The sequence below is a fragment of the Myxocyprinus asiaticus genome, chromosome 21, assembly GCF_019703515.2.
Source record: "Myxocyprinus asiaticus isolate MX2 ecotype Aquarium Trade chromosome 21, UBuf_Myxa_2, whole genome shotgun sequence".
Classification (NCBI taxonomy): Eukaryota; Metazoa; Chordata; class Actinopteri; order Cypriniformes; family Catostomidae; genus Myxocyprinus; species Myxocyprinus asiaticus.
Genome location: NC_059364.1, coordinates 43,501,575 through 43,529,373, shown reverse-complemented (window position 1 = coordinate 43,529,373; position 27,799 = coordinate 43,501,575). Strand labels below are relative to the sequence as shown.

General features: G+C 38.1%; 2 protein-coding genes across 2 annotated transcripts in view; both read right to left on the bottom strand.

The window, feature by feature from the left end:
* The window catches only part of LOC127412321 (calcineurin subunit B type 1-like), a 44,428-nt gene extending 30,323 nt beyond the window's left edge, over positions 1 to 14,105 (bottom strand). Inside the window, exon 1 of the mRNA XM_051648573.1 lies at positions 13,936 to 14,105. Coding sequence (XP_051504533.1) covers positions 13,936 to 13,938 — 3 coding nt within the window. The 5' untranslated portion in view covers positions 13,939 to 14,105. The remainder of the gene's footprint in view (positions 1 to 13,935) is intronic.
* A 3,374-nt stretch (positions 14,106 to 17,479) lies between these two features.
* LOC127412322 (CB1 cannabinoid receptor-interacting protein 1-like) lies at positions 17,480 to 27,799 on the bottom strand. The gene is made up of 3 exons (XM_051648574.1): positions 27,493 to 27,799; positions 21,356 to 21,500; positions 17,480 to 18,233 (listed from the first exon to the last, which is right to left on the bottom strand). The coding sequence occupies exons 1-3, from the start codon at positions 27,669 to 27,671 to the stop codon at positions 18,069 to 18,071; spliced, it is 489 nt and encodes a 162-aa protein (XP_051504534.1). The 5' UTR covers positions 27,672 to 27,799; the 3' UTR covers positions 17,480 to 18,068.

Here is a 27,799-nt window from a genome sequence, read left to right as displayed (position 1 = left end):
ATTCAGACTCAATTAGACTGCAAAAAATATGCAGTGCACAAAATTATTTATGCAATGCACCTAGCAAAAAATAAATAAATAAAAATATCAAAATACAAACAATAAACATTGAAACATCTTCACAAACAAGATGTAAATAGACAAATGCATCATTGCTGGATATGGTCATTCCTATATCTTGGATGTCCATTTGCATAGGCGCATTTGTTTATAAGAAATAGGCTGTGAATAATGAAATGTAAACAGTCAGTGTTTGGGATCCAAATCCATAAAGCGTCATCATTCTGCTAAAAGATAAACTATTTAAACTAGGGAATCTAGCACTCTTAAAAACACTACTTGAATATCACAAATTGATTTTCCTTTTCCCTGCCGTGCTGAAGCAGTCCGGGGAGCGGGTCCGGCGACGCATCTAATTCGGCCGGTATCCTCCCCGCTCCGTTCCTGGACCTGCAAGGATGCCAGTGTGCATGCACAAGGGATAAGAGACCGGTCCCTGGAGGAGAGGTGCGCTCATCTTTTAAAGGCAGTGGTGATGAGGCATTATTAACATCAGGTGCACCTCATTACACCTTACAGAATGGGGATAGTCACTGCACCCCTCCTGTCTCCTACCCATTTATGTATTAATTTTTTACTCGATTTGTTTTCTCAGGTCAAACATTAGTGCAAGGCCTAAAAAGTGTGCAAAAAGCAAAACAAAACAAGTGATTCCCCTTGTTGAAAGAAATGGCAAAAACCATCCCCCCTTTCCATCTCCTTTAGATCGAAGTTGGAGTGCACCTTTCTAATGATGTATAGGTTGTCATGATTGAATAAGAACTGTATGACAATAACATGCATTAAATGAAAACAATGTCAATCGCAAGGCTGCCGGCGATCTTTGTGTGATAACTCAGCAGATATGCATGTCGAGGAGAAGGTGACTATATCTGATGCTCGCAAACTGTCTTTTTTTTTGAGGAGACAGCTGATTGCGAACAATATTTGCTGCACTGCTAATGTTCCCCCGCCACTCATGGTGCATGTGTGTGTGTGTGTGTTTTTGAGCAACTCATGATGTTGTCATGCTTAAATGGGCAAAAGTGCATGCACAAGTTATTTTACTTCCTGAACAAGTGCAGACCTGAGTAAAGGTTACTTTCTTACTCATGCCTATATATACTCCCACTAGGTCAAATTATGAAAAAGAACCAAATTGCACACCATAGCTATGCAGACAACACCCATATCTAACTAGTCCTATCACCAAATGACTACAACACCATAGACTCTGTATTGCTGTAATGGGCTACGCACCAGCCTTCCCAAAAAGACCATTAGACAGCTGCAGCTCATTCAGAATGCTGCTGCCAGGATTCTGTGCAGAACCAAAGAAATCTAAGCATATTACTCCAGTCCTCCATGTTTTTACACTGGCTTCCAATTACATTTAGAATTTACTTTAACATACAACTACAAGTATATAAATCACTCAATGGCCTAGGACATAAATATACTGCAGATAAGAGTGTTGAATATAAACTTAACAGACCTCTCAGATCATTAATATCAAGTCATAAATACCAAGGGTTCACTCAAAAGAAGGTTAGAAAGCATTTAGCTATTATGCCACCCGCGGTGGGAACCAGCTTCCAGAAGAGGTCAGGTGTGCTCCAACAGTAGCCACATTCAAATCCAGACTGAAAACACATCTGTTTAACTGTGCATTTACTGACTGAGCACTGTGCTGCACTTGCTGATCTGCTGCACTGCATCATTTATTTCTGTATTCTTTTCCTTTTTTATTCATTAGAATTTTTTGAACCCTTTCGCACGTACGATCAAACCGGTGTGATTACACTAGGCTGTGCTCAGACGTGTATGATCGAACCATTGTGATCTGCATTCGCGCTGCTGTTTACAAGCAAAAGAGGGATTGAAGCGGTTGTCATGATGAACCAGCTGCTCAAATAGTCTTTTCAACATCACAATAACTTTATTTTTATATGTTACAAACTTTCAAACAATCACTAAATAAAAGTATAAAGATGTTACTGTCGGAGCGCACTGTTTTGATCCAAAAAAACGAATAAACAAAATATACAAACTAGTCAGTCCACTCGAGCCTTCACCCATTCCATCCGTCACAACCACTTCTGCCTGGGAAAGTGGAAGGGCTAGTTTTTTTAGAACCATCTATGCTCCTCATTTTGTATGCTTCTATGACGAGACAAACTCTAAATCCCACCTTGCATTGCAACAAAAATATGGCAACGCGAATAGCCGGCAAGCACGATCGCATCTTATCTATCATAATCAATAATTATAAACATCTAAAAACCACATTATACTGTATGTTTGATCACATATAATCTGTCCTCCAGTGCATCTGATATGAAGTGTAAGGTAAGATTTGTTTTAATTAGAGCATGCATTAAAGAACTCACGCTGGCGGGTCCGTCAGTACAGGAGAAACTCACATGCAAAAAGGTTAATTATTTATTATTTAATACTTTTTATTCTTATTTCTTGTTCTTAATTGGTTTTAAAATTTATTTTTATGTATCTTGTATTTTCTTTATAATTTTTATGTAAAGCACTTTGAATTGACATTGTGTATGAAATGCCTCATGTGAACCGCGCCACAGTTCCATTGCAGACCACCTCCTACAGGTAGTCTCGGGTTTGATACCACGGTCTGCAAAACAGCTTTCATATTACCAATTATTCATGGGAACTGTGCTCTGTTTTGGACTAAACTGCCCCTTAGAAAATTCATCTACTTTTAATTTGTCACTGGTGTTATTGTTACTGTGTTTCAACCCTTGCTTCATTTGTTGGAAAAAATAAAAATAAAATAATAAAATAAAGAACAACAGTCAAGTTGACCTTTATGAATAAAAACAAGGCAGAGGCTAATTTATTTAGAGTGTGTTTATTTAGAGTCCTACAGACACACTACATCTACCCCTAAACCTAACCCTAACCTTTCTTTACAATAAATTAACCATGGTTTTACTACAGTAACCATAGGATCACCATGATATTTTGTAGGAAAACATAGTAACCACAAAATTAAACATGGTTACTACATATAAACACCATATTACTGTAGTAACACCATTATTAACTGAATCAATGCTATGGTTTCTGCCAAAACACATGGTCATTCCCTCAATTTAACTGAGTAATGACGTTTCCAAAACATGTGTAATTAAGCTCACTTAACTCGGTATTCATATAAAATGAACTTAACTATTTCTAAGTTAGAGTAAATAGCTGCAAGGTGATTTAACTCAGATTTGTTTTTTAAATATCATTCTTTCTACTTAATAATTTTAATTGAATGGATTCAAATTTAGATCATACAGTAACACTGCCCATATAAAGAAGACTATAACTGATTCTAGGTGAATAATAAAAGAAACTTATTTCTCCAGAGATATGCATAGACACATTCAGCTGCACATGCACAAGGAAAACTGAGATAGTGTTAACAGGTGACATCACACGAAACAACTATTTGCAACAAAAATATATAAATACTACTACAAAAAAGCTAAAACCACTATGAATAATTAATAACAACTATTTTAATGCCTTCATAAGTTCCCGTTGACCAAGGAAATATAATTAAATAATTCAAGTGCAAGGGATTATGAGTATTCCCCATAGCCTCAATTTTGTACCCAATGTTATTAACACACAAAATCTTAAGTCAAAGGATTTTAAAGAAAAATATGATCAAGGAACATATATGTTTGAGGTATGAAATTTCAAGCAATGTTTCATTAAGATATCTAGATTTTTCAAGTAATGCCAACATTAGGTTTTACAGTGTAATAAAACTACCTTTATATAAATGTTTATGTATTATTATAAGTAGTATTATAGAACATATTAAGAGAGGAGACAGGAAAAAGAATGGAAAAAAATAGTGACGAAGATTGAATCAAACCCCAGTCGAAAAGCCACAGTGTCGCCTCTGAAGCAACACTGACAATGCAGATTGTCGTAAATTTCTATGTTTCCAATAGACTACTGAGGTGCAAATAGCCGCGCTGTGTGGCAGGTGTTATTTACACCTGGGTGCAAATAGTCAAGATGTTAAAAACATTTTACCCTCAGCTTTTATGGGTGAAAACTGGACTGAACCGAATTGAAAATTACAATATTTTGTAAGTCTGAAAGTGTACTCTATTTTTTGGAAGCTACATCAAACCTTTCACTGACCAAAAACAAAGCATTTAAAAACATGCGTAAAGGAGGAGGCTGGTTGTCAAATATCAGTGGAATATGTCCATAATAATGTGATGAACTACACCTGTGGTTACACTGCTGGGACACCCGTGTGAACTTGAGGGGAACTGACTTCCACTATGGCCACTAAAAATCTCCTTGACAGTTCTCAAAAGATGGTTTAAAGCCACTGCAAAACCAGTTCAGTAAGGTGAAATTAATTTTGAGAAAGGTTCTAGCATCATTAGTTTGTAGATGCCACTTGTTTCATTAAATTCATACATTTTTAAATATGCTGTTAGTGTCCAAATACTTCTTGTACTTTTTTTAACATTATATATATAAACTGCTTTTGTTTTATTCCCAGTCATGTCAACTGTATCTGAGAAACTTTTTGTGTTGATACAACAAAGCAATCAAAAGTTATAGCATTACAAAAATTATTTATCATAGTGTCCAAAAACGTCTCCATGTATCCAAAGGCCTCTCCAAACAAATAAAACATAATATTTGTACATAAGAAAAATGACTAAATAGCATGCAGACATGATTTTAGTAATGAGATTTCTCAGAATGAGTGCCTTTTGACTCAATGAGTCTGCATCGAGTTTGTGTTATTTACCTGCCGCATCTCCTGGTGGCCACATTGTGCTTTGTGTGGGTTATCTAATGATCTTATGCATCTGATTACCTTGTGTGTGGGCTTGTTTGAAAGATTATCGCCTCTTTTAAGTAATGGTATGTGATATTTTATGTTCTGTTTATTTTTTGTGATGTTATAAGCAAAAATGCAGCAGACAAGTAACACCAACATAACTGTCAAAGACAGTTTTGAGTAAAACAAACAGGTTGCTTGTATTCTACTCTTTGAGAGCTTTCCAAGAACATGACACATGGCTATTTGATCAGTTTGATATTTATATTAATTGCAATAATATGTGCAGCACAATTTTTTCAATCAAAACGGAACACGTCTGCAAATTTCAAAGCACTTGTTCAGCTTTGGTCATAATGCCTACATGCATTGGAAAGTAGAGCTTCTAAGCTTTCAAACAATATCTATTTTGTGTTGGTCAAGACTGTATTCATTAATATTTTGACAATTATTGTTTTTTCTCGTGGGCCCATGCGGGACCATCCAAGCTTAAAGGGTTAAACCAATATGTCTGGCTGAATTTTATCACTTCTCACAACTTACAAAAACATTGTACCCACAAGATCCATATGACAGTGGCAGCATCATGCAGTGGGGCTTCTCATCAGCAGGGAAACAAGATAAGAGAACCTGATGCTTGGGAGAAAGTTCTTAAAAGCCATGTCCACACTAATTTCGCTACATTTATGCCTTTCATCCACACTAGTTTTCGTCGACTGAAAATGAAATGTTTCAAAAATGCTATCCATTACTGCATACTCTAGAAAACGATGACGCTGAATTTTCAAATGAAAACAGACAAATTTGGATGTGGCCAGTTGCATTCCCACTGTCACCTCTGGGACTTCATTGTGCCTCCTCTGGGCTTTTTCAGGGAAAACGGCCAAGTGCCTTTAGCCTGTTGATTACCCTTGGGCCAAACAAGGCTAACTGGGGATTGAGGCAGGGTCAATGTCAAAGGCGGAGTTTCTCTGAGTCAGGTCAGAGGTTTCAGCACCAAGATATTCATTTCCCAATTTTTCATATCTAAATACCAGCTTACCTCAACAGATCAATGGAGAGTTGTCAGTAATCAGGGCTCTTTTGAATATATAGGCTAATGAAAATGTGAAACGTCAGATCGATGGCATCTGCTGACATGAAGACGTTGTTAAGTATATTGTAGCCAACCTTGCAAAGTTGTGTATCCAGTGCACAATGGTACAGGTTCCAGAAAAATTAAAACAACTGCAGACACAGTACAAATCCGTGTTTATTTCGAGAGCTAACTAGTCTGATACCTCAGCTTGAGTATCCCTCTTGCTTGTGAAACGGGCGGGGTGTGTGACGTTGGCACCAGGGTGGTGTATTAAAGGTGTAATGTCATGAGGGATCAAATTTTCCTTGATATTTTGACCTATAAGTGGTCTTTCTACTATAAAAACATACTGTAAATTACAGAACTTAATCCCCAATGCAATAAAAGCATTTATTGAAACCAAGCTACAAACATGCCGCATTCTCTACTTCCACGACTACCCTACGTCACCAGAGGTACATTTATTCATGACGGCATCTACAGTGAATAAACATCAACGCCTACATAACATCATCTTACTCTTGACCCCGCCCACTGATGCTTCAGTTCGTAAACTGAGAGAGAGAGCAGGACGGACAGGCCTCACTATTCTTGAACACCAAAGGTTACCCATCTGGACTAATTTGAATTATTTTTGTATTTAAACATGCACTACACAGATGTCTTTGACCGCTTGATACATATCTCGTGCCGCTTTTAAAAGACAGGGTGTCAAGTTACAACTCTGAAGAGGAGAAACCATTTGGTTTCATTCAGCTGCTGCCTCTTGTTGTTATGAACACAAACGCATCATGGACGCTTTCTCGAGCCCATCTGCACTATTTTAATTGTTGGTGTATGTAAACTTACACTAGATGGTCTTTGATCGTTTTGATGCGTTCCCGGCTTCAGTGCACGATGATATTTGATGTGTGAATCTTCATCATGCTTCGGACTACGAATGAGCGGGTTTTCGCCTCATATCAGCATTGGATTGTTTGTTTTTCCGGCTCATATCAGCGGGATTGCTTGTGAACCAGTCATAATACGATTCAAGCTTTGCAAAGGAACTGTTATTGAAGGATTGGGCAGAAAAACTTTACTAACATTATCAGTGGACCTCAGGGAAGATAATAAAACTATAAAAAAAGAGCATTTCATGACCCCTTTAAGGGCAGGTTTTAGGGCAACGATGCAGGGCTACTGGCCTGATGGTAGGAATGCAGATCGATTTTGGCCCCGGCTGACCAGATGATAGCCCTGGCTCGCACTGATTCAATACTGGAAAAGCTTCTAATGATCCCAAATACCAAGCCATATTCACATTAGTGTGTAAATATCCTACAACGGCCCATCTGCACTTTTTGAAAGTTGCAGTGCGCTATCCTCATTACCAGAAAGAAAGGGCCAAAAGTCACATCTGAGCTGTCTGAAAAGCTGGTACATGCTTACCCTCAAAACTCATTGCGACAAAAGCTGGCAAAATATTGAAATCAGGCAACTGAACAATTCAAACAGCATATGTCTGTTGTTAGCTTATGTTAGTAAACATGAAACAATGTCACATTAAAATAATACATTTTAAGTTTAAGTGCTTTGAAACACATATCAGAAAAGACAAATGTTAACACTGTTTTTAACAAATAACAGAATTGGCCAAGAGTCTGAAAAAATTTGCAAGGCACTGTCTTAGCCGGCTAGTCTTCGGTAGCCAGACTTTTGACTGTTGGCATAAAGTGTGGTCCACATTGCAGTCCTCTAACAAACTCTAACAAGCCTTTGATGCCACTATGCCTGGCAAACTTTAGCAAATCCAGAGACTAGTTCTTCCAAAAAAGTGTCAACTCGATAAACACGACTTCCAGGTGGACTAATAAAAAAAAAAAAAATGTGTGCACTTACATAAGATGTTGCATGTTAGTCAGCCAATCAGATTAGAGATGGTCATATTAAGAAAGTTGTGTTCAATATGCATCAGACGGCCATTTAATGGACTGTGGTGGGTGTGCCGTCTGAGGCTGAGACCAAAGCAGGACCACCTCAGCTTCATAAAGACTAACACTTTGTTTTTTCAATTTGTCACAAGACAAAGTCAATGTTTCAGGGATTCTGTGCTCTGTTAGTGGTTTGACCTCCAGTTGACAGTGACTAAGTTTACATGAATGCCAGAAAGTGGTGGCTTATTGAGAGAAAGTGGCGTTCCCGTTAACATGCACTGTATAAATGGCATACTCCCATATACATGCGGCTCGGTCAGTAAGCAGCTCCACAGCAAAGTAATTTCCCCACGATGCTTGTTTAAATAACAAACATGGCATCCAAGGAAGACTTTGCTATTTTATTCTCCATTGCTTCACTTTATTTCCAGATATTCCAGAGTTGTTGCTGTGTTTGTTTCCAGAGGTCGACCGATATATCGGGTTTACCGATTAATTGGGCTGATAGTTGCATTTTTTTAACCATCGGCTATCAGAAAAAATCAACTCTTCCGATAGTTATTTTTGGATTCATTTCTGCATGGCTGGCGCTGGAGGGTTCTACTGTCTTAACTAATTGGTTCATCAATATAACGGTGTCCTCTAGAGGTTAAATAAAAACAATCACTCTCTCCTCATGGAATTTGTTTTGCAGCGTGACTAGGCTATTTATAGAGACAGACGCTTCAAAAGCAGGTTTGGAACATCGACAGAGAAAACCCAAGGTATTTATATCATGCACATTATTATTATTGTCATGGTACAATAAATCAGTCATTTAAGACAACCAACGGTGGTTTGATAATTAATTTGTTTATAACTAATCGTTGCACTGGATATCTGCATTGCCGACAAGGTGGAGAGGACGCTAACGTTAAAGCTAACATTAGCTGTTTGAATGGTTAGAACAAAGTTACAAGTCAAGGATGGAAATTGCTAACCTTTCCTCTTAATATGCTGTTTTGAATAATAAAAAAAAGTCATTTATAAATAGGGCTGCAACTAATGATTATTTTCATAACTGATTAATCAAACGATTATTAGAATGATTATTCGACTATTCTGCAATTATTGCAACAATTAATCATTAGCTCTTAACCGATTATTCAGCTTGTGCCCTGACATATAATGTTGTATTAAACATGCATACTAACAATAAAGAGGACAAAAGCATCTTTTAAAAATACCTCTAAATGACATTCACTGAATTAAAGGGAAAAAATATTTTGTATTAAATTTTATTCAGTAAAAAATTCATTGCAGAAATCCTATTGTTATTAAGTGTTTTTGTCTTGTTTTCTATTTAAAATTGTCTAAAAATCCTTAAAACAAGATACATTTAGTTGAGAAGCAACATATAATATATTTAGACTTGCTTTAAGAGAATGTATCTTAAATATAAGTGTATTTTTTCACTTGGTTATACTTCCCTGAGTGCAGTAAAGACAAAATATACTTATATTTAAGATCTGTTCTCTAAAAGCAAGTCTAAATATCTTATATGTTGCTTCTCAGGTGAATGCCTCTTTTTAAAAGGATTTTTAGATATTTTAAAATATTTGTATTTTTAATATTATATTCAACATTCTCAGATAACAGTTTTTTCTTCTGCAGTATAGCTGCTAATGTAAATATATGTTGTTTTAGATATTTATATGGGAAAACAAGCCAAAACAAAAACTCATCAAAAACGTATTTGGTTGCAGTGTATAATGAGGCAAAGACTACCCTCTCTCACCTTTCTGTTCACTTCAATTCATCTTTAACTCTCTCTTATTAATAAAGCTGTGTATTGCCAATTTTCTTCACGATAAGAAACACACAGTGACACATATATTATGATTCAATAAGTCGTGAGCCATCACGTTAAAATCTAGCTGCATTAAGCGTGCGCGCTCGAGGGTCGAGCGTCCCCGCGACAGACTGTGCATCAGCTGGGTGCAGTTTCAATCTCTCCCGGAACATTCGAGCAATTCATAGAAGTGGTGCTGACTGCACAGAGAAATGCCATTTTCGAGTTTGTAGTTATTTACATGATCTGCTTCCGTATTATTTGAACTTTAATAAAGCTATACCGCATTAAATATAACTGCATTAAAGATGTAATGCCGGTATTTTTCCTTTAAAGACGCTCGACAGGCAAATTTTGCCTCAGCTCCTGCTCCACTTATTCCACAACTATTTTACACTGAGTGGAAAGTTTTCATTCATATTTTAAATGTAAAAAACGATCAGCCGATTAATCGGCTATCGGCCTGTTTTCCCACCTTAGTTATCGGTATTGGCAAAACCCACTATCGGTCGACCGCTATTTGTTTCCTTAACTTTCCATAGTGACCTGCAGCGGAATCATGCTGCAATAGTGGAGTTTCCCTCTAATGTAAAACTCTGGGATTCCCCCAATATATGAGCGCATAGAGTCGATATTTTACACTAGTGTATATAAATGGCCATAGTTTATAGTGTATGTACTTTCCCCACTGAACTGAAATCTTTCCGCTGTGTACTTGTTGGGTTCCATCCTATGACGTTTGTTATCCGGTCTGTTCACACACATGTGCACTCCTCAAAAACCTGTAAAAACGCAGCAATTGCGTTTACATGACCACATAAGCCACGTTCTCCGGGAGAATCCCAGGTGTTTTAAACTGATTTCTCTTAATACCTTAAATGGCATAAGGAAACTGGCATTCTCATTTACATGACGTTTTAAAATCTGCTCTCTGCAAAAACCCTGGAATAAACGGTCTTTTTTTTTTTTTTTCCTCCCAATTTGGAATGCCCAATTCCCAATGTGCTTTTAAGTCCTCGTGGTCGCGTAGTGATTCGCCTCAGTCCGGGTGGCGGAGGACGAATCCCAGTTGCCTCCGCATCTGAGATCGTCAACCCACGCATCTTATCACGTGGCTTGTTGAGCACGTTGCCACGGAGACATAGCGTGTGTGGAGGCTTCACGCCACCCACCGCGGCAACCACGCTCAACTCACCACGCACCCCACGAAAACGCCCCACATTATAGCGACCACGAGGAGTTTACCCCATGTAAATCTACCCTCCCAAGCAACCGGGCCAATTTGGTTGCTTAGGAGACCTGGCTGGAGTCACTCAGCATGTCCTGGGATTCAAACTAGCGAGCTAGCGAACTCCAAGGTTCGTAGCCAGCGTATTTTACCACTGTGCTACTCAGGACCCCGAATAAACGGTTTTCTTAAGTGCATGTAAACGTGGACATTGTGGCAACTTTAACATGACTTTGCTCTAGATGTCTGCACCCATCTCTAGCACTGCCAGTTTTTACAAAGTCACTTCCAGACTCTTCCAGAAACAGATAAAGACTGTGCGCACAGAACAGTTATATTATACCGAAGCCCTAAGGACCTGAAACAAAACCTGGTAGGACAGACCTAGTTTTTGTTCCAGTTAACTTCAATGTATTTACAATGATTTAGGCCACCCATATAATGTGCTGCTTTGATATAAATATGCTTACATATCATATATGTTTTGATTTTTGTCACTTGTTACAAGCTATGAATATCAAAACTTGCAATATTTTTGCATTTGGAAAACCAACCAATTTAATTTACATCTACTAACAACAGGACAACTGAATCAAATGTTTAACCCTGAAGTGATTCAGCTTGAGTGTGTAAGAGCTAGGTGATGCTTCTAGAATTACATCTTTTGCATTGTTGCATTCTGTAAACCATGATGTTTGTAATCAGGTGTAAGGAAGGTGTTAGTTTCACACTTTATAGATTTCAGGGGTCTGAGAGTGGTTTACAAGAACTTTAGCTCATATGTGTACAATCCAACAAATGATCTTAGACCTTTTAGAGAGAATCACACTTACAGTATCTCAGAAGGTGATCCAACATGATCACACAGGAAGTCTGCTTGTTGTTACGATAGTACTGGAACCCAAGTATCGGCCACATTATGCAGACTCACTGACAAGCGCTATCTCCTATCAGACATTTTTGCTTCGGCTCCAACATGTGTGGCATGTGTCCCCTGTGGCGTGACCGGAAGAGTGTTGTGTCAGCAGTGTGAGACCTGGGTTCTGATCCCACTTTGAAACCAGGAAGTCATCACATTCGAATAATCAGTGATGAGCGTGATTCTTGCACTGTATTACAGCCTGTACAACTGAAAACAACTCGCTTCACAATTCACCTTTTGTGCCTCTACGTGTACATTCACCCAACACTTAAAGTTTTGACCACTGGGGGCAGTGTTTCGAATTTCGGTAAGCGCAGATCGATTTCAGCTAAAGGAAAGTTAACCTACTGTTTCCAATTTCACTGTGAGATCAGTGTGGTGATCGGAGTATGGATTTAATGGCACTCTTATAATGTACATTCTGAAAGCAAAGCATTCCAGGTTTACATTGTGGACATCATTTCAAACATTTTTGTTTTCAATGCCATGTCAACACTGAAACAGAAATTAATAGATAACTTAATATTATCATTAATATAATATTATTGTGGTCTGGGTTCCAAAAAGAAACAACAGTGTTAATGGAAAGTGAACTTAGGCCCGGGACCAAAATGAGATCTGAGTCCATTTTAGGTGCCAGGGATGGTGGGTGCGAAAGCGAAAAAACAAAACAAAAATTTAATTTGTTCAAATTATTTTGGTTCTTTTTCTAATTTGGACTAATTTGTCATTTTCAGTTTTGTTCAAGGTGACTGAATCAAAGGTTTTTTTTAATAATTGTCCCATAAGTGAAAGGATTTGGGGTAAAAAGTCCCCCTGTTGCAGGGACAAAAGCCCCCATAAGTGAATCGATTTGTTAAGAAAAATGTTCAAACTGGGCTCACAATGTCTGATCCAATCAAAATGGAGATTCATTTGTTTATAGAATACTTGAGATGTTATAAAATGCCAAATGTGATGGAAATTAACAGGAAATGGTTATTTCAAATAGGCATTATCTTAAAATGTCTCAAAAGTATTTGCCTAAGTTGACCAATTTTGCCCTTTAACTACTATTGTCCCTGTATTTACACGATATCACTATACCCCCCTAGGAGTGTGTGGGGTAAAAGGCCCCCTCACCACCTTAACATTTTTTATTAAAACATTATTATTACTGTTTTTATTTCCACACAAATTATGATGCTCCATCAATATTCAATAAAAAGACATTTATTTTTTCAATCTTGAAAAAAGCATATGTTCCTTAAGGTGTGCCCTACATATCATGATATATGAATATAGTTATCACTCAGTACCATGGTGATGGTATATCACAAAACTATGGAATTACCATCGGATACCATCACTGTTCCCACAGCGCTTTTTTTGAAGCACTTCAGTACAATTGATCAAGAGAGCTGAATACACATGTGTTGTAATACTAAGCACTTTTAGATTGGTCATCTACATATTACATATAGCCTAGCACAATAAATCGTAATAGTCTGAATTTCAGAGGTGGCATGAAAAAACTAAATAATATACAACACAAACCCTTCAATAATTGCAATGTGTATTTCTAATCAGTCTCCACACTGCATGCAAAATATCTGACAACCTATATACATCAGTAAATTTATTTCATAATGGATTAGCAGAAAGAAACAGCAAAACATCCTGAATCTTTCCAGCATCCACTGGAGGAAAAATCTCCAATGTATAAAACTGTCGAGCTCGTATTAATGGAAATAAAGATGCTTGCTTCCTCTAATAACTAATAAAGCTATACACAGTAGCTGAGGCTTTAACTTCACATACCAAATAACCTCACACAAGACAGCAGCCTCATTCAACACCATTTAACTCTGATGATCTGTGATCTGTCATTTCTGCAATGGCTTTGCAACAACTTTGCATGAAACAGACTGAGAATAGATACACCTACTGAAGCCTGGCTGATGCACATTATGAAATGCATAAACGCTTCTAGTTAGAACAGTTCTTCCATCGGTCGAATTTGTTCTTAATTGTTTAAAATATGAATTTGAAACTATAATGTCTGGTATTTATAAACAATGCTATGAATGTGTTGTATTCCTTACCATTTTGCTGCCTGTGCGACGGAATTCGCCCTCGGAAATGAACAGCAAAAAATGAGAGCACAGATACAAGAAGAAAATTCTGCTCTTGATATCGTTATTTTGTAAAGAAAAGGCTTGTTTTGACACAGCGGCGGTGTAAGCTATTTTCCGTCTGTTTCCGTGGGTTTCACTGCAGTAGCGATGGGAGGAAGAGCCGCAGGGCGGGGAGGTAGGGAGGGGCGAGGGAGACGCGCTGCTATTGGACGAGAGATGAAGGAGGCGGAGCATATACGTGCTGATGGGCGGTTCTTTTGTCCACTGCATACGGGACCCTTTCGCCCACACACAAAAACACATTTGCATAGCAGCTGCTCAGAGTCAGGGCTTCACAAGTGTTACTGTGCGTTCTGTAGGTGGGTCATAGTATGCAGTACATTTTCATTTCCCCATCATTTTTCTTTCTTTAGCTATTGGACACATTATTAAATTAACAATTTTTAAAGATGAAAATCATATTAGTTTTCTTTTATTACAATAACAAAATTAAGTGTTACTGTTCAACCATCTACAGTAATCACATAGCTGTGAGATTGACATTCACACCGTGCTTGAACCAATATAGCTTTGTTGGGCTGGTCGGGATGCTCAAACAAACAACACGGTGTTTACACTTTTCAGGGGCATCAACCCTTCTTGAGATTTCATGAATATAAACGTCTTACCACACCTTATTTTTAACGTGGTCTTAAAGACTTACCCACTGTTAAAAATCTTAAAATGCTTCATTAACAAGCTAAGAAGACCGTGCTGTGTCTGAAACTGCCCCCTATCCACTATATAGTGCACTATTTCGGGTGTCCGCCATTTTGTGAGTGAGCCACTCTTTCCCTACTTTTGTTCACTTGTTATTACCCACAATGCACTCTAATTTCGAGTGTACCTTCGGTTAATTGCCCATAATCCACCGCGGGGTAGACGTACGAGCTGGGAGTTTACTGCTTCCTTCACTCCTGCAATGTTTTATTTCATGCTGAATGTATTAAATTACTTTTTGACAAATCATTGCATGATTAAAATAACATAATAACATATAGAGAGACAAAACATACAGATACATTTTAAAATATACTCTTTATTTATATTTTATAAAACTTTTGCCATTAAGCTGAAGAATTTTTTATTTACTAAATAATTCCCTGATGCGATATTATTTTAACTCAGGAGACTGCACACAGTGGAAATGATAATTCTGTGGATGATTTAAAAGAATAGTTCACCCAAAAATGAAAATTTGTTGATAATTTACTCACCCTCAAGCCATCCAAGATGTATCTGATTTTCTTTCTTCATCAAAACAGAATTTAAGACTTTTAGGATTTCATTTCGGCCTCCTCCTCTAAAACAATGCAAGTGAATGTCCTCCATTTTTTGACGGTTCAAAATGCATATTTAGGGTGCATCAAAATAAACCACACAACTCCAGTCGACAAATAAAGTTCTTCTGAACCCAAACGATTGATTATTTTTTAGAAACAAATCTTATACACTTTTTAACTACAAATGTTCGCTTCCGTGCAACTCTGTGACATGCACTCATGAGAGGGATGACGTAAGCTTGTTGTCAAAAGAAATAAATAGTACTTTTTGAAAAATATGGCAAATATAAATCTAGAAGGTCTAGAAAATGCTATTCATTATCCTCTCATGGTGGCCACCATGTTGAGAACACATGACCAGCCGAATACTACCAAAGATTGTTTAGCCCAAGAGAGAGAAATTGGGTGCTTCTCAATGTGCATTCTTATGTGTTCTTACGTTCTCATGGAATTGTTCGATGTTTTCAGTTCCAACACTCAAGAACGCAATTAATGAGAGTGCATAAAATTATCCGGATTTGTTTTTGATCAGGCCGAATATGGAGGATGCATTGGATGGTGACTTGTGGGAAGTGCTGGGTAGATTACTTCTGAATTGTAATCAGGTAGGCTACTGAATACAAATGACATGACAAAAATTGCAATTGGTAACGTAATCTTGTAGATTACATTTTTGGAGTAATCTAATCCTATTACTTTTGGATTACTTTCTTCCTAACTCTTTTATTTGATGTCACTTGCATTTGAGTAGGATAATCTTGTACCATTTTAACATGAAAATACAAAGAGGAAGGAAAATATATTCCATTCTTTATTAATATAAAAAAAAGCCTCACAAAAACAGCTCCTCAGACATTGTTTAAAAGTGCATGATCGTTTGTGTTCTGCGACTGCTAACGGGTCCTTGAATAACATATAATGTGCGAATAAGATGGTGCCCCCCTAGGGAGTTTGTGCCCTACACAGACTAGGTAATATGCAAATAGGGTGTGGCGATACTGAAAAGGACATTTTTCGTTGTGTATTCCATCAAGAGTTTCCCACTGTAAGCTCGTGAAAGTTTGGCATGAGAGTTGTCACTCCGTCAACATTTGTTGTTTTGTTGGGCATAATTTTAATAAAGTAATAAACACATGGTGGAAACAATTGTTAACAGACTTTATTCTTTTACGTGTCACTAGTCCTGCAAAACCTTACTGGTGTGATAATCCTATCACTGGTGTCTGATAATGCCAGTAGTTCACTGGCTACGAATATGCTGGGATGGGGAATTGCACAACAGAAAGATTGCAGCACATCTCAAAGCTCGCAATAGATGCATTCTACATCCTACGTACTGAACAAAAAATGACGTAGTGCACCTTTAAGTGTTATTGACCCTAATGGATTTGCTTAAAAGTCTTAAAGGTGACATTTGTAATACTTTCTCCTATCCCAGTTTAATGTGCAGAGACAACTATAAGTAGTCCATCTATTGGTTAAATAGCATGAAAGGTGTAAACACTGTCCCTGCATCCGAATTTGCATACATTTCTACTTATATAGTATTCCATAAACAGTAAGCCAATGGAGTAGTATGTCCGAATCTTCAGTATTCATAAAAGAGTAAGCGATACACCTGGATGACCTACTATTTCCGGCGAGATTCTGAAATGCAGAAGTAAAAAAAATAAATAAATAAACGGCGGAAAATGGGCGGCTCTTTGCAACTGCAAGTGCTTTACTCTATATACCAAGAAAGCCAGAGTAATTATTTTCATGGTTGTTATTACATATTCGGGTCACGGGACAATGCCTATGTTCTTGGAGGAAGTATGTCTGGAATTTATTCATACTACTCACCCGCATACCTGAATGTACTTTTTTACCAGCCGAAATGTGCGTCCATCATCAAATGTAGTACATACTCTGACAGTATGCATTTCGGACATAGGCTACAGCTTTGTGTCGCTCTCAAAACATAGCAACATTGGTTCAACCAATGGCGTGAATTTGAGGTGGGACAACCTATTGTCTGACCAATAGCAGAAGGGGTGAGTATGAAAACATCATTTTTGTGCTGCAGAAATGACAAATCATTACTTCAGTTTGAATATGTAATGACTTAACTGAAACAAAACAGACAGCATTTTTTGGAATACTTTATTTTATATTTGCTCAAATATACAATATACTGTATATGTCAATTTTGCAAAATAAGTGGAAAAAATAGATCCAGCTACCATTATTGCACATTTAGTATCACAATACACCATTACAAAATACTGATTTAAAAAAAAAGACACTCTAGAAAGTTCATGTACGGTAAGATTTATTGCAAAGATGCTACATTGAATCTGTAACTACTGGATTAATAGGCCACACATTATATATTGTAATAGTTTTATCATAAAATCTGTAAACCCACATTAAAGTAAACTTCATCCTTACAGGATTCTTCGGAGGTAGACAACTGGAAGGAAAACTGTAAAAAGAAACAACACTAAAACAAACAGGGTGAAGTGTAACTATATTGCATCAGACACAGTATGTTACAAATTTTCCTGCAGCACCAAGATAAATCCAATAAAACTCCCACTCGTAAATGCATCACAACATTCTAATCACTTGTTAGACACACATCACTAACAGGAAAGGAACAGGCTGCATCCCTACACTATCAAGAGCCTTTGATTTGTTTCTATATGACTCATCAAGGTGGTGTCTAGGGAGGTTTCTAGCTCTGTATTTTGTTTGTCATAAGACTGCCTTCTATCACGGTTGACACATAGACATCTTTCACAGAAATAATTCTTTATTGATCCACATGAGTGTGCGTGTGTCATTGGGTTTACACTCATATTCGATACTGTTGAAGCTGTTCCCCCACTGGCAGTGGTCCCTCTTGTTGTAGTTGTAGAACTTGACCTGCCAGACGGTCTCAAAAAGGCCTGCTTGAGTGAACTGTAAAGTACAGTGATAACATATCAGGAGTAGCTCTTGCTTTGACAACCACTTATGTTCTTATTCAGGTTTTTGTAATATAATAATAGGTTCTGTCCCAAAACCTAGTGAGCTGCCTTGCTTTCTACTGCCTACATATGCACTTGTCTTATAACGTAGCATCCACACTGTCATGGAATCTCATAAAGCCCCATTTACATTGTCAGCGACTCACAGCCACACAGTGACAGAAGATCATTCATTTTCAATGAGAACTGGTAACTTCCGGCAACAGAAGTGGCCTTTGGCAACAGGATGTGGGCATGATAAGAGACGTGACAAAGTTAAGAAAAGTTTAACTTCCTACAAATGCAGAGTGATACTGGGCATTGACTTCCAACATGAGTGTAGATGGTGAAGCTCACGTAATCCGTTTCCTGTGAGAGACTGGAGGAGACAAGTGTAGGAAAGATGGAGGAGTTATTGTTGTCATCGATTTCACTGTTCTATATCACTTGTCTGTAACTACATACATGTATAACCAAAGCTATGGCCAGTTGTGCAGCTGACCAATAACGTTAGAGCAACAGCAGTAGGAACGCCCACTAATGACACAAGAGTACAGAAACTAGCAACATCAAGCAACGAAGTCACTGACAATGTGAACACGACTTAAAGCTACACTATGTAAGATTGTTTTGTTAGAAATGAATAAAATTTCATTAATGAGCAAGTACACCAATAATCCATCTTCCAAACCGTGTTTTGCATTACCCCGATTCACTATAGTAAGCCTACGATTTATATTTTAGAGCTGTCGGGATGGATTTCCCGGGAAATTGCATACTTCTGTCAGTCGTCCATGAGTGTTTACGTCATGTCCATAAATAAAGAAGGTCTGGCTACTATTGTGCGTGTATGGTGCGGTGGAAGGTGTGGTAGTAGCTTTAAGCTAAAAGCTAAAAGTCACAACAAATTAGCAACACTGACCATGGATCGTTCAAAAAGGCAACCTTTGGGGAATCACCCATTGTAAAAATAAAGAAACCTTGAACCAAGAAGAATCTGCAAACAAAAAGACAAAAGACAGAGCCCATAATAAAACAGAAATCAACATCGGCTTGGCTTTTCAGAGGTGGCGAGAACTCCGAGATCTGAAAGGATTTAAAGAAAGTATTTTTTCTTGCTAGTCTCTAACGCTAGCGCTGTAGTTCGTTAGATAGTGTTAGCCACTCCAATGGGGTATTTTATTGTGGGTTGTGGTACTGAAGTGCTTGATTTCATTTTTGACGAAGAACAGTGGAAAATGTAAACTTTATGGGTCCACAAACTAGCTATGTCTTCATCTATCTAATTAGCCAAATAGTGACCATTTCCAGCTAAACAGGTTATCTCTTGAGCTATTTTGTTTCATTTTGTAGCGAATGTTTTATGATCAGTAGGATAATCTGCTTTTATGTTTTTTTTTTGTTTTTTTTGTAGTTTTCAGAAAGGGTACACTAATACGCCTATGCCGAGGTAAGAGCAGAGCTGAAGCCCAACTCAATTAATTATCAAAATAATGTTCCTCCACAAGTAACTTGCAGTTTTATGCTTCAATTGCTAGAGAGCCAAATGTTACAGCTTTAAGTGACAAATGTTTCATCTTGTGTCATACAAATAGCGCTCCTTATGTGAAGCACACAGTCAACTCACAACTGATTTCAAGACTTTGGTGCTAAGCTAACAATCTGATACTCTTACAAGCATACAATTACAAACACACATATTGGTAAAATAGTACATTTTTTAATTAGATTGAGCTCTTTTTGGTACTTTCTTTGGTATTTAATGAATTAAGTAGCCTATAATGGGTAATTCTCACAAAACCTGTCAAGAAAATGTCTTGGTCACATTTACGCCTTTGGCAGATGATTTTATCCAAAGCGATTTACACTGGACTTATTACAGGGACAATGCCCCAGAAACAACCTGGAATTTAGTGTCTTGCTCAAGAACACAGTGGTGGTGGCAGCTGTGGGGATTGAACTGGCAACCTTCTGCTTTCCAGTTCTGTGCTTTAGCCCACTACACTACCACCACTCCATTTAAACCCAAATCAATAATAAAAAAAATACATATAAAATTACATTTTGCATAAAGAAAATTAAGCCTACATTTAGGACTATTAGGATTTTTTCCTTGTGACATTGAAGGTCATGAAAGGTCGAGAATATTTGATTCTCTCCCATTATAATCAACGAAGGTCACTTTTAGAGCCTTAAAGAAAAACTCCGACTTAACTAGCCAGTTAGACTCTTACTATCAAACTTACGTATTTGGAAAATTTTTGGTTCACCTACCAGAGATAAAATGTGTGCTACATATCCTACAATTGTAAGTACTCCACAAATCCAGCCGTCTCCCCTCATTGCTGCGGTTCATGCCCATTTATGTGTTTTCTTTATTCTTTTTCTTTTTTTCGGAAATCTAAACATTTGAATTTGCCTTAGTTCCAGGCATATAGGAAGCATCCAGCCACCAAACAACATGGTCCAAATTTTAATGTTGACTTTTTATGACATTCATGCTAACGTTACCACTATGAGTCACTATGACTAAAGGGCCTCCAGCTGTTGTTTTAAATGAGTTTGACAACTAACTGGAAATGTTCTAGGAACAAAGACGTCACTTCTCAAACCACTGAATATCATTATGAAATGGTCTACAATTTGTGCATTGCATTAATGAGAATTGGGGGGATTCTTAATGAGATTCTAAAATCTTAATGCCCCTAAAAATAGGCTTCATTTTCTATAAGCAATATATAATTTCTTATTTGTGCCTTTTGATTTTGGAGTAAAATAGGAGCTGGACATTTTATTGACAGGTTAGTGAGAATCACCTATATTCATAATTTACATTTCATTTGCCATTTTATTCATGATGCTATATAGATTATAGGATTGCCTTCTCTGTGAAGGATACTTGCGATGCTGCCTTACAATCTGGCCAAAATAAGGCATCTTAGAAGGCAGCATAATTCTTCTCCCTACCTTTTTAAACAGACTTAATGTTGAGAGAGTGCCTATGATGTTTTAAATTGCTATCTATTTACACAGCTCACTAGGCTTTTGGATAATGGAGCGATTGTCAATACTTACCTGTATGCTGATTTGAACAGGTTGTCTCTCTCCACTTTTAGTGTGTGCTACTCCCTCAGTGTCATACATTCCAGTGTATACTACAGACTGGGGGTCCTTAGACTGCTGCTCCAAAGGGAAAGTCACCCCGCCAACAGTCATGGATCTGAGAAATGAGACATGCAGGTGTGATAGCGGGAGAGATGGGTTAAACTCTCCCGCTCAACTCAACAACTCAACAACTCAAAACAAAGTGTTAACAGAATAAACAGAACTGCAAGAGCTAAATAGTTGACACATTTTTTATCATTTGACAGCTTATTAGTACTGTGGTGTAACCAAAGAGATGGGCAATTTATTAAATATTTACAATAAATTTGCAATTATTTTGCTGCTAATATAAAATTAAGCAACACAGTGAATATCATAATGATTTTAATATGCTTTTATTTGGCTATTAATTTTCCTAAAAATTGTGTTCTTAGACTGGTTTCTCAATCGTTCTTTGCAAGTTTTAGAGCACTGAAACCAATATGTTTTAATAGTTTCTCTGATTCTGTTGATCAGTTCAAACTGACCATTTTAGTGAGCTGCTACAACACTCAGATTCAACTATTTGTTTCTGTTCACAAAAACTTTCATGGAAGTTCCTGTGTGATATTTTACATGTAAACATTTTTAGCAAAATATGTATGTATGTAAATATTTAACACTACTATGCATTGTAATATTAATGTGTGATTCTCATGAAACCCGTCAAGAAAATGTCTTGGTCATATTTAACCCCAAATCAATAATCAAAAATAAAAATAATAATAGTAATATTAAAATTACATTCTGCATAAAGAAAATGAAGTCTACATTTAGGACCATTGCTTTGTGACATTATTTTTAGGACACTTAAGCACATTCTAACCCCCAGTTCTCATTACCACAATGCGTCCGGATGTTTACTTCTGTTATTCCCATAGTTTTCAATAGTGATTTTCATCTCATCATACCATAAAACTGTAATTTTTCAAAGAGATTTTACATTGAGTATTTTTTTCAATTAAAATCAGCGAAAATTAAAGGCACTAGGCTACCAGGCTAGTACTATGATGTATAGATACTTTATTAATTAATAATATATCACTTTTCTATGAGTGTTTACGTCATGTCCATAAATAAAGAAGGTCCGGCTACTATTGTGCGTGTATGGTGCGGTGGAAGGTGTGGTAGTAGCTTTAAGCTAAAAGTCACAACAAATTAGCAACATTGACCATGTATCGTTCAAAAAGGCAACCCTCTGGGGAATCACCCATTGTAAAAATAAAGAAACCTTGAACCGAGAAGAGTCTGCAACAAAAAGGAAAGACAAAAGACAGAGCCCATAATAAAACACAAATCAACATCGGCTTGGCTTTTCAGAGGTGGCGAGAACTCCGAGATCTGAAAGGATTTAAAGAAAGTATTTTGTCTTGCTAGTCTGGTAGTCTGTAACACTAGCGCTGTAGTTTGTTAGATAGTGTTAGCCACTCTAATGGGGCATTTTATTGTGGGTTGTGGTACTGAAGTGCTTTATTTCATTTTCGATGAAGGACAGTGGAAAATGTAAACTTTATGGGTCCACAAACTAGCTACGTCTTCATCTATCTAATTAGCCAAATAGTGACCATTTCCAGCTAAACAGGCTATCTCTTGAGCTATTTTGTTTCACTTTGTAGCGAATGTTTTATGATCAGTAGGATAATCTGCTTTTATGTTTCTTTGTAGTTTTCGGACAGGGTACACTAATACGCCTATGCCGAGGTAAGAGCAGAGCTGAAGCCCAACTCAATTAATTATCAAAATAATGTTCCTCCACAAGTAACTTGCAGTTTTATGCTTCAGTTGCTAGAGGGCCAAAAGTTACAGCTTTAAGTGACAAATTTTTCAACTTGTGAAGCACACAGGAGACAAACTCAACTGATTTCAAGACTTTGGTGGTAGCGTAATGCTAAGCTAACAATCTGATACTCTTACAAGCATACAATTACAAACACACATATTGGTAAAATAGTAAATTTTTTAATTAGATTGAGCTCTTTTTGGTAATGTTTTGGTATTTAATCAAATCAAATCAAATCAAATCACTTTTATTGTCACACAGCCATATACACAAGTGCAATGGTGTGTGAAATTCTTGGGTGCAGTTCCAATCAACATAGCAGTCGTGACAGTGATGAGACATACCAATTTACAATAAACATCAGATTTACACAACACAATTTAAAATCTAATATACACATAATTACACACAACACAATATACAAATAATAACATACACTGTACAGTATACAATACACACAATATAGATACACATTATTCAATAAAAAAAAGTATATATAGTATATATAGAATGTACAGTAGGTTGTATTGTACTGTATTGACATTCAGACTGTCGATTGATAGTAAGATGTTAAGAGAGAATATAATATGATAATAATAGAATTTATGACAGTCCGGTGTGAGATATAAGAGTAAGAGTAATAACGTTCAGTGCTGATGTATTTGATCATGGGAGATCAAGAGTTCAAAAGTCTGATTGCTTGGGGGAAGAAGCTATCATGAAGTCGGCTGGTGCGGGTCCTGATGCTGCGATATCGCCTGCCTGATGGTAGCAGAGAGAACAGCCCATGGCTCGGGTGGCTGGAGTCTCTGATGATCCTCCGAGCTTTTTTCACACACCGCCTGGTATGTATGTCCTGGAGGGAGGGAAGCTCACCTCTGATGTTGTGTCTGGCAGTTCGCACCACCCTTTGCAGTGCTTTGCGGTTGTGGGCTGTGCTATTGCCGTACCAGGCGGAGATGCAGCCAGTCAGGATGCTCTCCACAGTGCAGGTGTAGAACCGTGTGAGGATGTGGCGGTTCATTCCAAACTTCCTCAGCCATCTCAGGAAGAAGAGGTGCTGATGAGCCTTCTTCACAATGACTTCAGTGTGGATGGACCATGTGAGTTCCTCAGTGATGTGGACACCCAGGAACTTGAAGCTGCTGAGTCTCTCCACTGGTGCTCCATTGATGGTGATGGGACTGTGTTCTCTGTCTTTTCTTCTGAAGTCCACCACAAGCTCCTTTGTCTTACTGACATTGAGGGAGAGGTTGTGCTCCTGACACCAGTGTGTCAGAGTGTGCACCTCCTCTCTGTAGGCTGTTTCATCATTGTCAGTGATCAGACCTACCACCGTCGTGTCATCAGCAAACTTAATGATGGCATTGTAGCTATGTGTTGCCACACAGTCATGTGTGTACAGGGAATACAGGAGTGGGCTGAGAACACAGCCCTGTGGGGCTTCAGTGTTGAGGGTCAGTGATGAGGAGATGTTGCTGCCTATTCTAAACACCTGGCGTCTGCGTGACAGGAAGTCCAGGATCCAGCTGCACAGCGAGCTGTTTAAGCCCAGAGCCCGGAGTTTCTCATCAAGCTTGGAGGGCACTATGGTGTTGAATGCTGAGCTGTAGTCTACAAACAACATTCTCACATAAGTGTTCTTTTTTTCCAGGTGGAAGAGAGCAGTGTGTATTGTAGATGCAATGGCATCATCAGTGGAGCGGTTGTTGCGGTAAGCAAACTGCAATGGGTCTAGTGAGGGAGGCAGCACAGAGCAGATGTAATCTCTGATTAGTCTCTCAAAGCATTTGCTGATGATGGGGGTCAGAGCAACAGGACTCCAGTCATTTAAGCAAGTGATTTTTGATTGCTTTGGAACAGGCACAAAAGTGGACGTTTTAAAGCATGTGTGGACTACAGACAAAGAGAGGGAAAGGTTCAAAATGTCCGTAAAAACACCAGCCAGCTGGTTCACGCACGCTCTGATGACGCGGCCCGGAATGCCGTTTGGACCCGCGGCTTTGCGGATATTCACCCGTCGGAAGGATCGGGTTACATCCGCTACAGAGACAGAGAGTGAACTAACCTCTGTAGCTTCGGCTGTGAGAGCTCTCTCCGCGTGGGCGGTGTTATTTCCGTCAAAACGAGCATAAAAAGTATTTAGCTCATCCAGGAGAGAGGCAGCGGTGTTCATGGTGGAGTTTTTATTCCCTTTAAAGTCTGTGATGATGTTAATTCCCTGCCACATGCTTCTAGAGTTGGTGGTGTTAAACTGTCCTTCAATCTTGTTCCTGTACTGGCATTTTGCTGTTCTTATGGGCATAACTGGCTTGTTTAAGCTCCTCCGTGTTCCCGGAATTAAAAGCAGAGGTCCGCACATTAAGTGCCACGCAAACATCGCTATTAATCCTTGGCTTCTGGTTCGGATAGATCCATATTGTTCTGGTTGGAACGACGTCCTCTACACACTTTCTGATGAAACACATTATGCTATCAGCGTAAAGCTCGATGTCATCATCAGAGGCGGACCGGAACATCTCCCAGTCCGTGTGATCAAAACAGTCTTGTAGCGTAGAGTCTGATTGGTCCGACCAGCACTGGATCGTTCTGAGGGTGGGTGCTTCCTGTTTCAGTTTCTGCCTGTAAGCGGGCAGAAGCAGAATGGAAGAGTGGTCCGATTTGCCAAATGGTGGGCGGGGGAGGGATTTGTAGCCATCCCGGAAGGGAGAGTAGCAATGGTCCAAAACCCGGTCCCCTCGTGTGTTGAAACTAATGTGTTGGTGGAATATTGGTGCGACTGATTTGAAACTGGCTTTATTAAAGTCCCCGGTCACAACGAACGCGGCCTCAGGGTGCGTGGTTTCCTGTTTGCTTATAATCCCATATAGTTCCTTGAGTGCCCGGTCTGTGTCGGCTTGTGGCGGGATATACACAGCAATGATAATGACTGCTGTGAATTCCCTAGGTATCCAGAATGGTCGACACAGAAGCATGAGAAATTCCAGATCAGGAGAGCAGAAAGACTTGATAGAATGTACGTTAATGAATTAGGCAGTTGGCTACCAGGCTAGTACTATGATGTATACATACTTTACTATTTAATAATAAAAAATAACTTTTTCCACATTGCGGTAATGAGAATATGAAAAAGAGAGTTTTTTTTTTTTTTTGCATTGCGGTAATAAGAAATGGGGGCTAAAATGTGCATAACTGTTATGAAAATAATGTCATCATCTAAAAAATCTTTCGCTTCATTTTCTATATACAAAATAAAATGTCTTATTTGTTTCTTTTGATTTTGGAGTAAAATAGGACCAGAACATTTTCTTGGCAGGTTTCGTGAGATTCACCCATTTATGAAAATAATTAAATGTTTTGTTTGTTTAGTGAAAAACAATGTGGAAAACATGCCTTAAACAAACAACTGTTAAAAACTGAAACTGTAGAGAGAGCAACACTAGACATTTTTGCCTAGATATCTGCATGCGTAACATAGAATACAACACACATTAAAACAAGGCAGAAGTGTGTACATGCTGCCAGTCAAACATGGTTGATGCCCTAATCGTCTGTGGATTTGACTGCCAATAGAAGCAAGCAATCTGTCCTCTCCCTCTGTCAGGGCATGACATGCAGGATAAGCCCTGCAGCTATGCATCTGGACTGGCATGCATGGCATGAAATGTTACATCCAGAAGGAGGTCTTCTTTTCAAATGCATAGTTTTGCTTTCACAAACGTAACATGTTTTTTCAAATGTATAACATTGTAATTGTCATTCAGTGCCATGGTATGCATCAAAGTACCATCATTGCCATCTGATTCCATTAAGGTACCACCGTGGTACTTTTTTGAAAGGGCATGTATTTGATGTCAAAGATTAAGGCACATACTTCTTTATCATGGTTCAAAGATGTATTTTTATTATTTTCTAAATTGTGATACTATTATTGTGTTTATTTTCTGGACATGTACTATGGTAATACCATGTTATTCTTTGAAATACATAGTGGAGAAGGCAAGATCTTTAAGTTTAATATGTCAATAATGTATTATTATGTGATATTTCAAAGTACCACACATTAGTCTAGACCATATGGCACAGTAGTAAATACACAAAATAAGCGTGTCGTTTATTTACTCTCTTGTAGTAATCAAGATTATTTCCTCAGAGCTTTACATTTATGCTTATTTTAATTTGCAAGAGCGTGCTTTCTGTGAAACTACGTGGGTAAAATTTATGATATTAAAATGAGAGAATCAATAAGACATTATACATTCTGATTGTTTAATTGTTATCTACTCACGTCGCCTCAACTGCTCCCGGTTTCACGACCACATCGATCTTGTACTTGGTTCCGGTCAGTAATTTAATCGTTCGGGTCTGCCCAAATCTCGTCCCGTCCGACTTGAAGTACACTGGTCCGTTATTCGGAGTCGTTTTCAAGGAAATGCTGATTTTAATCAGCTGCGGTATGTCGGCCATAATGCTAAATGATGTGGAAAGGCAGTCAGGTGTGAGCAAACAGCTCGAGATATTTCAGGCTGAACTAAATCGAGATGCTGAGAGGTACTCGCATGGAAAACCGTAAAAAAGCATTGCAGAAAGCACTT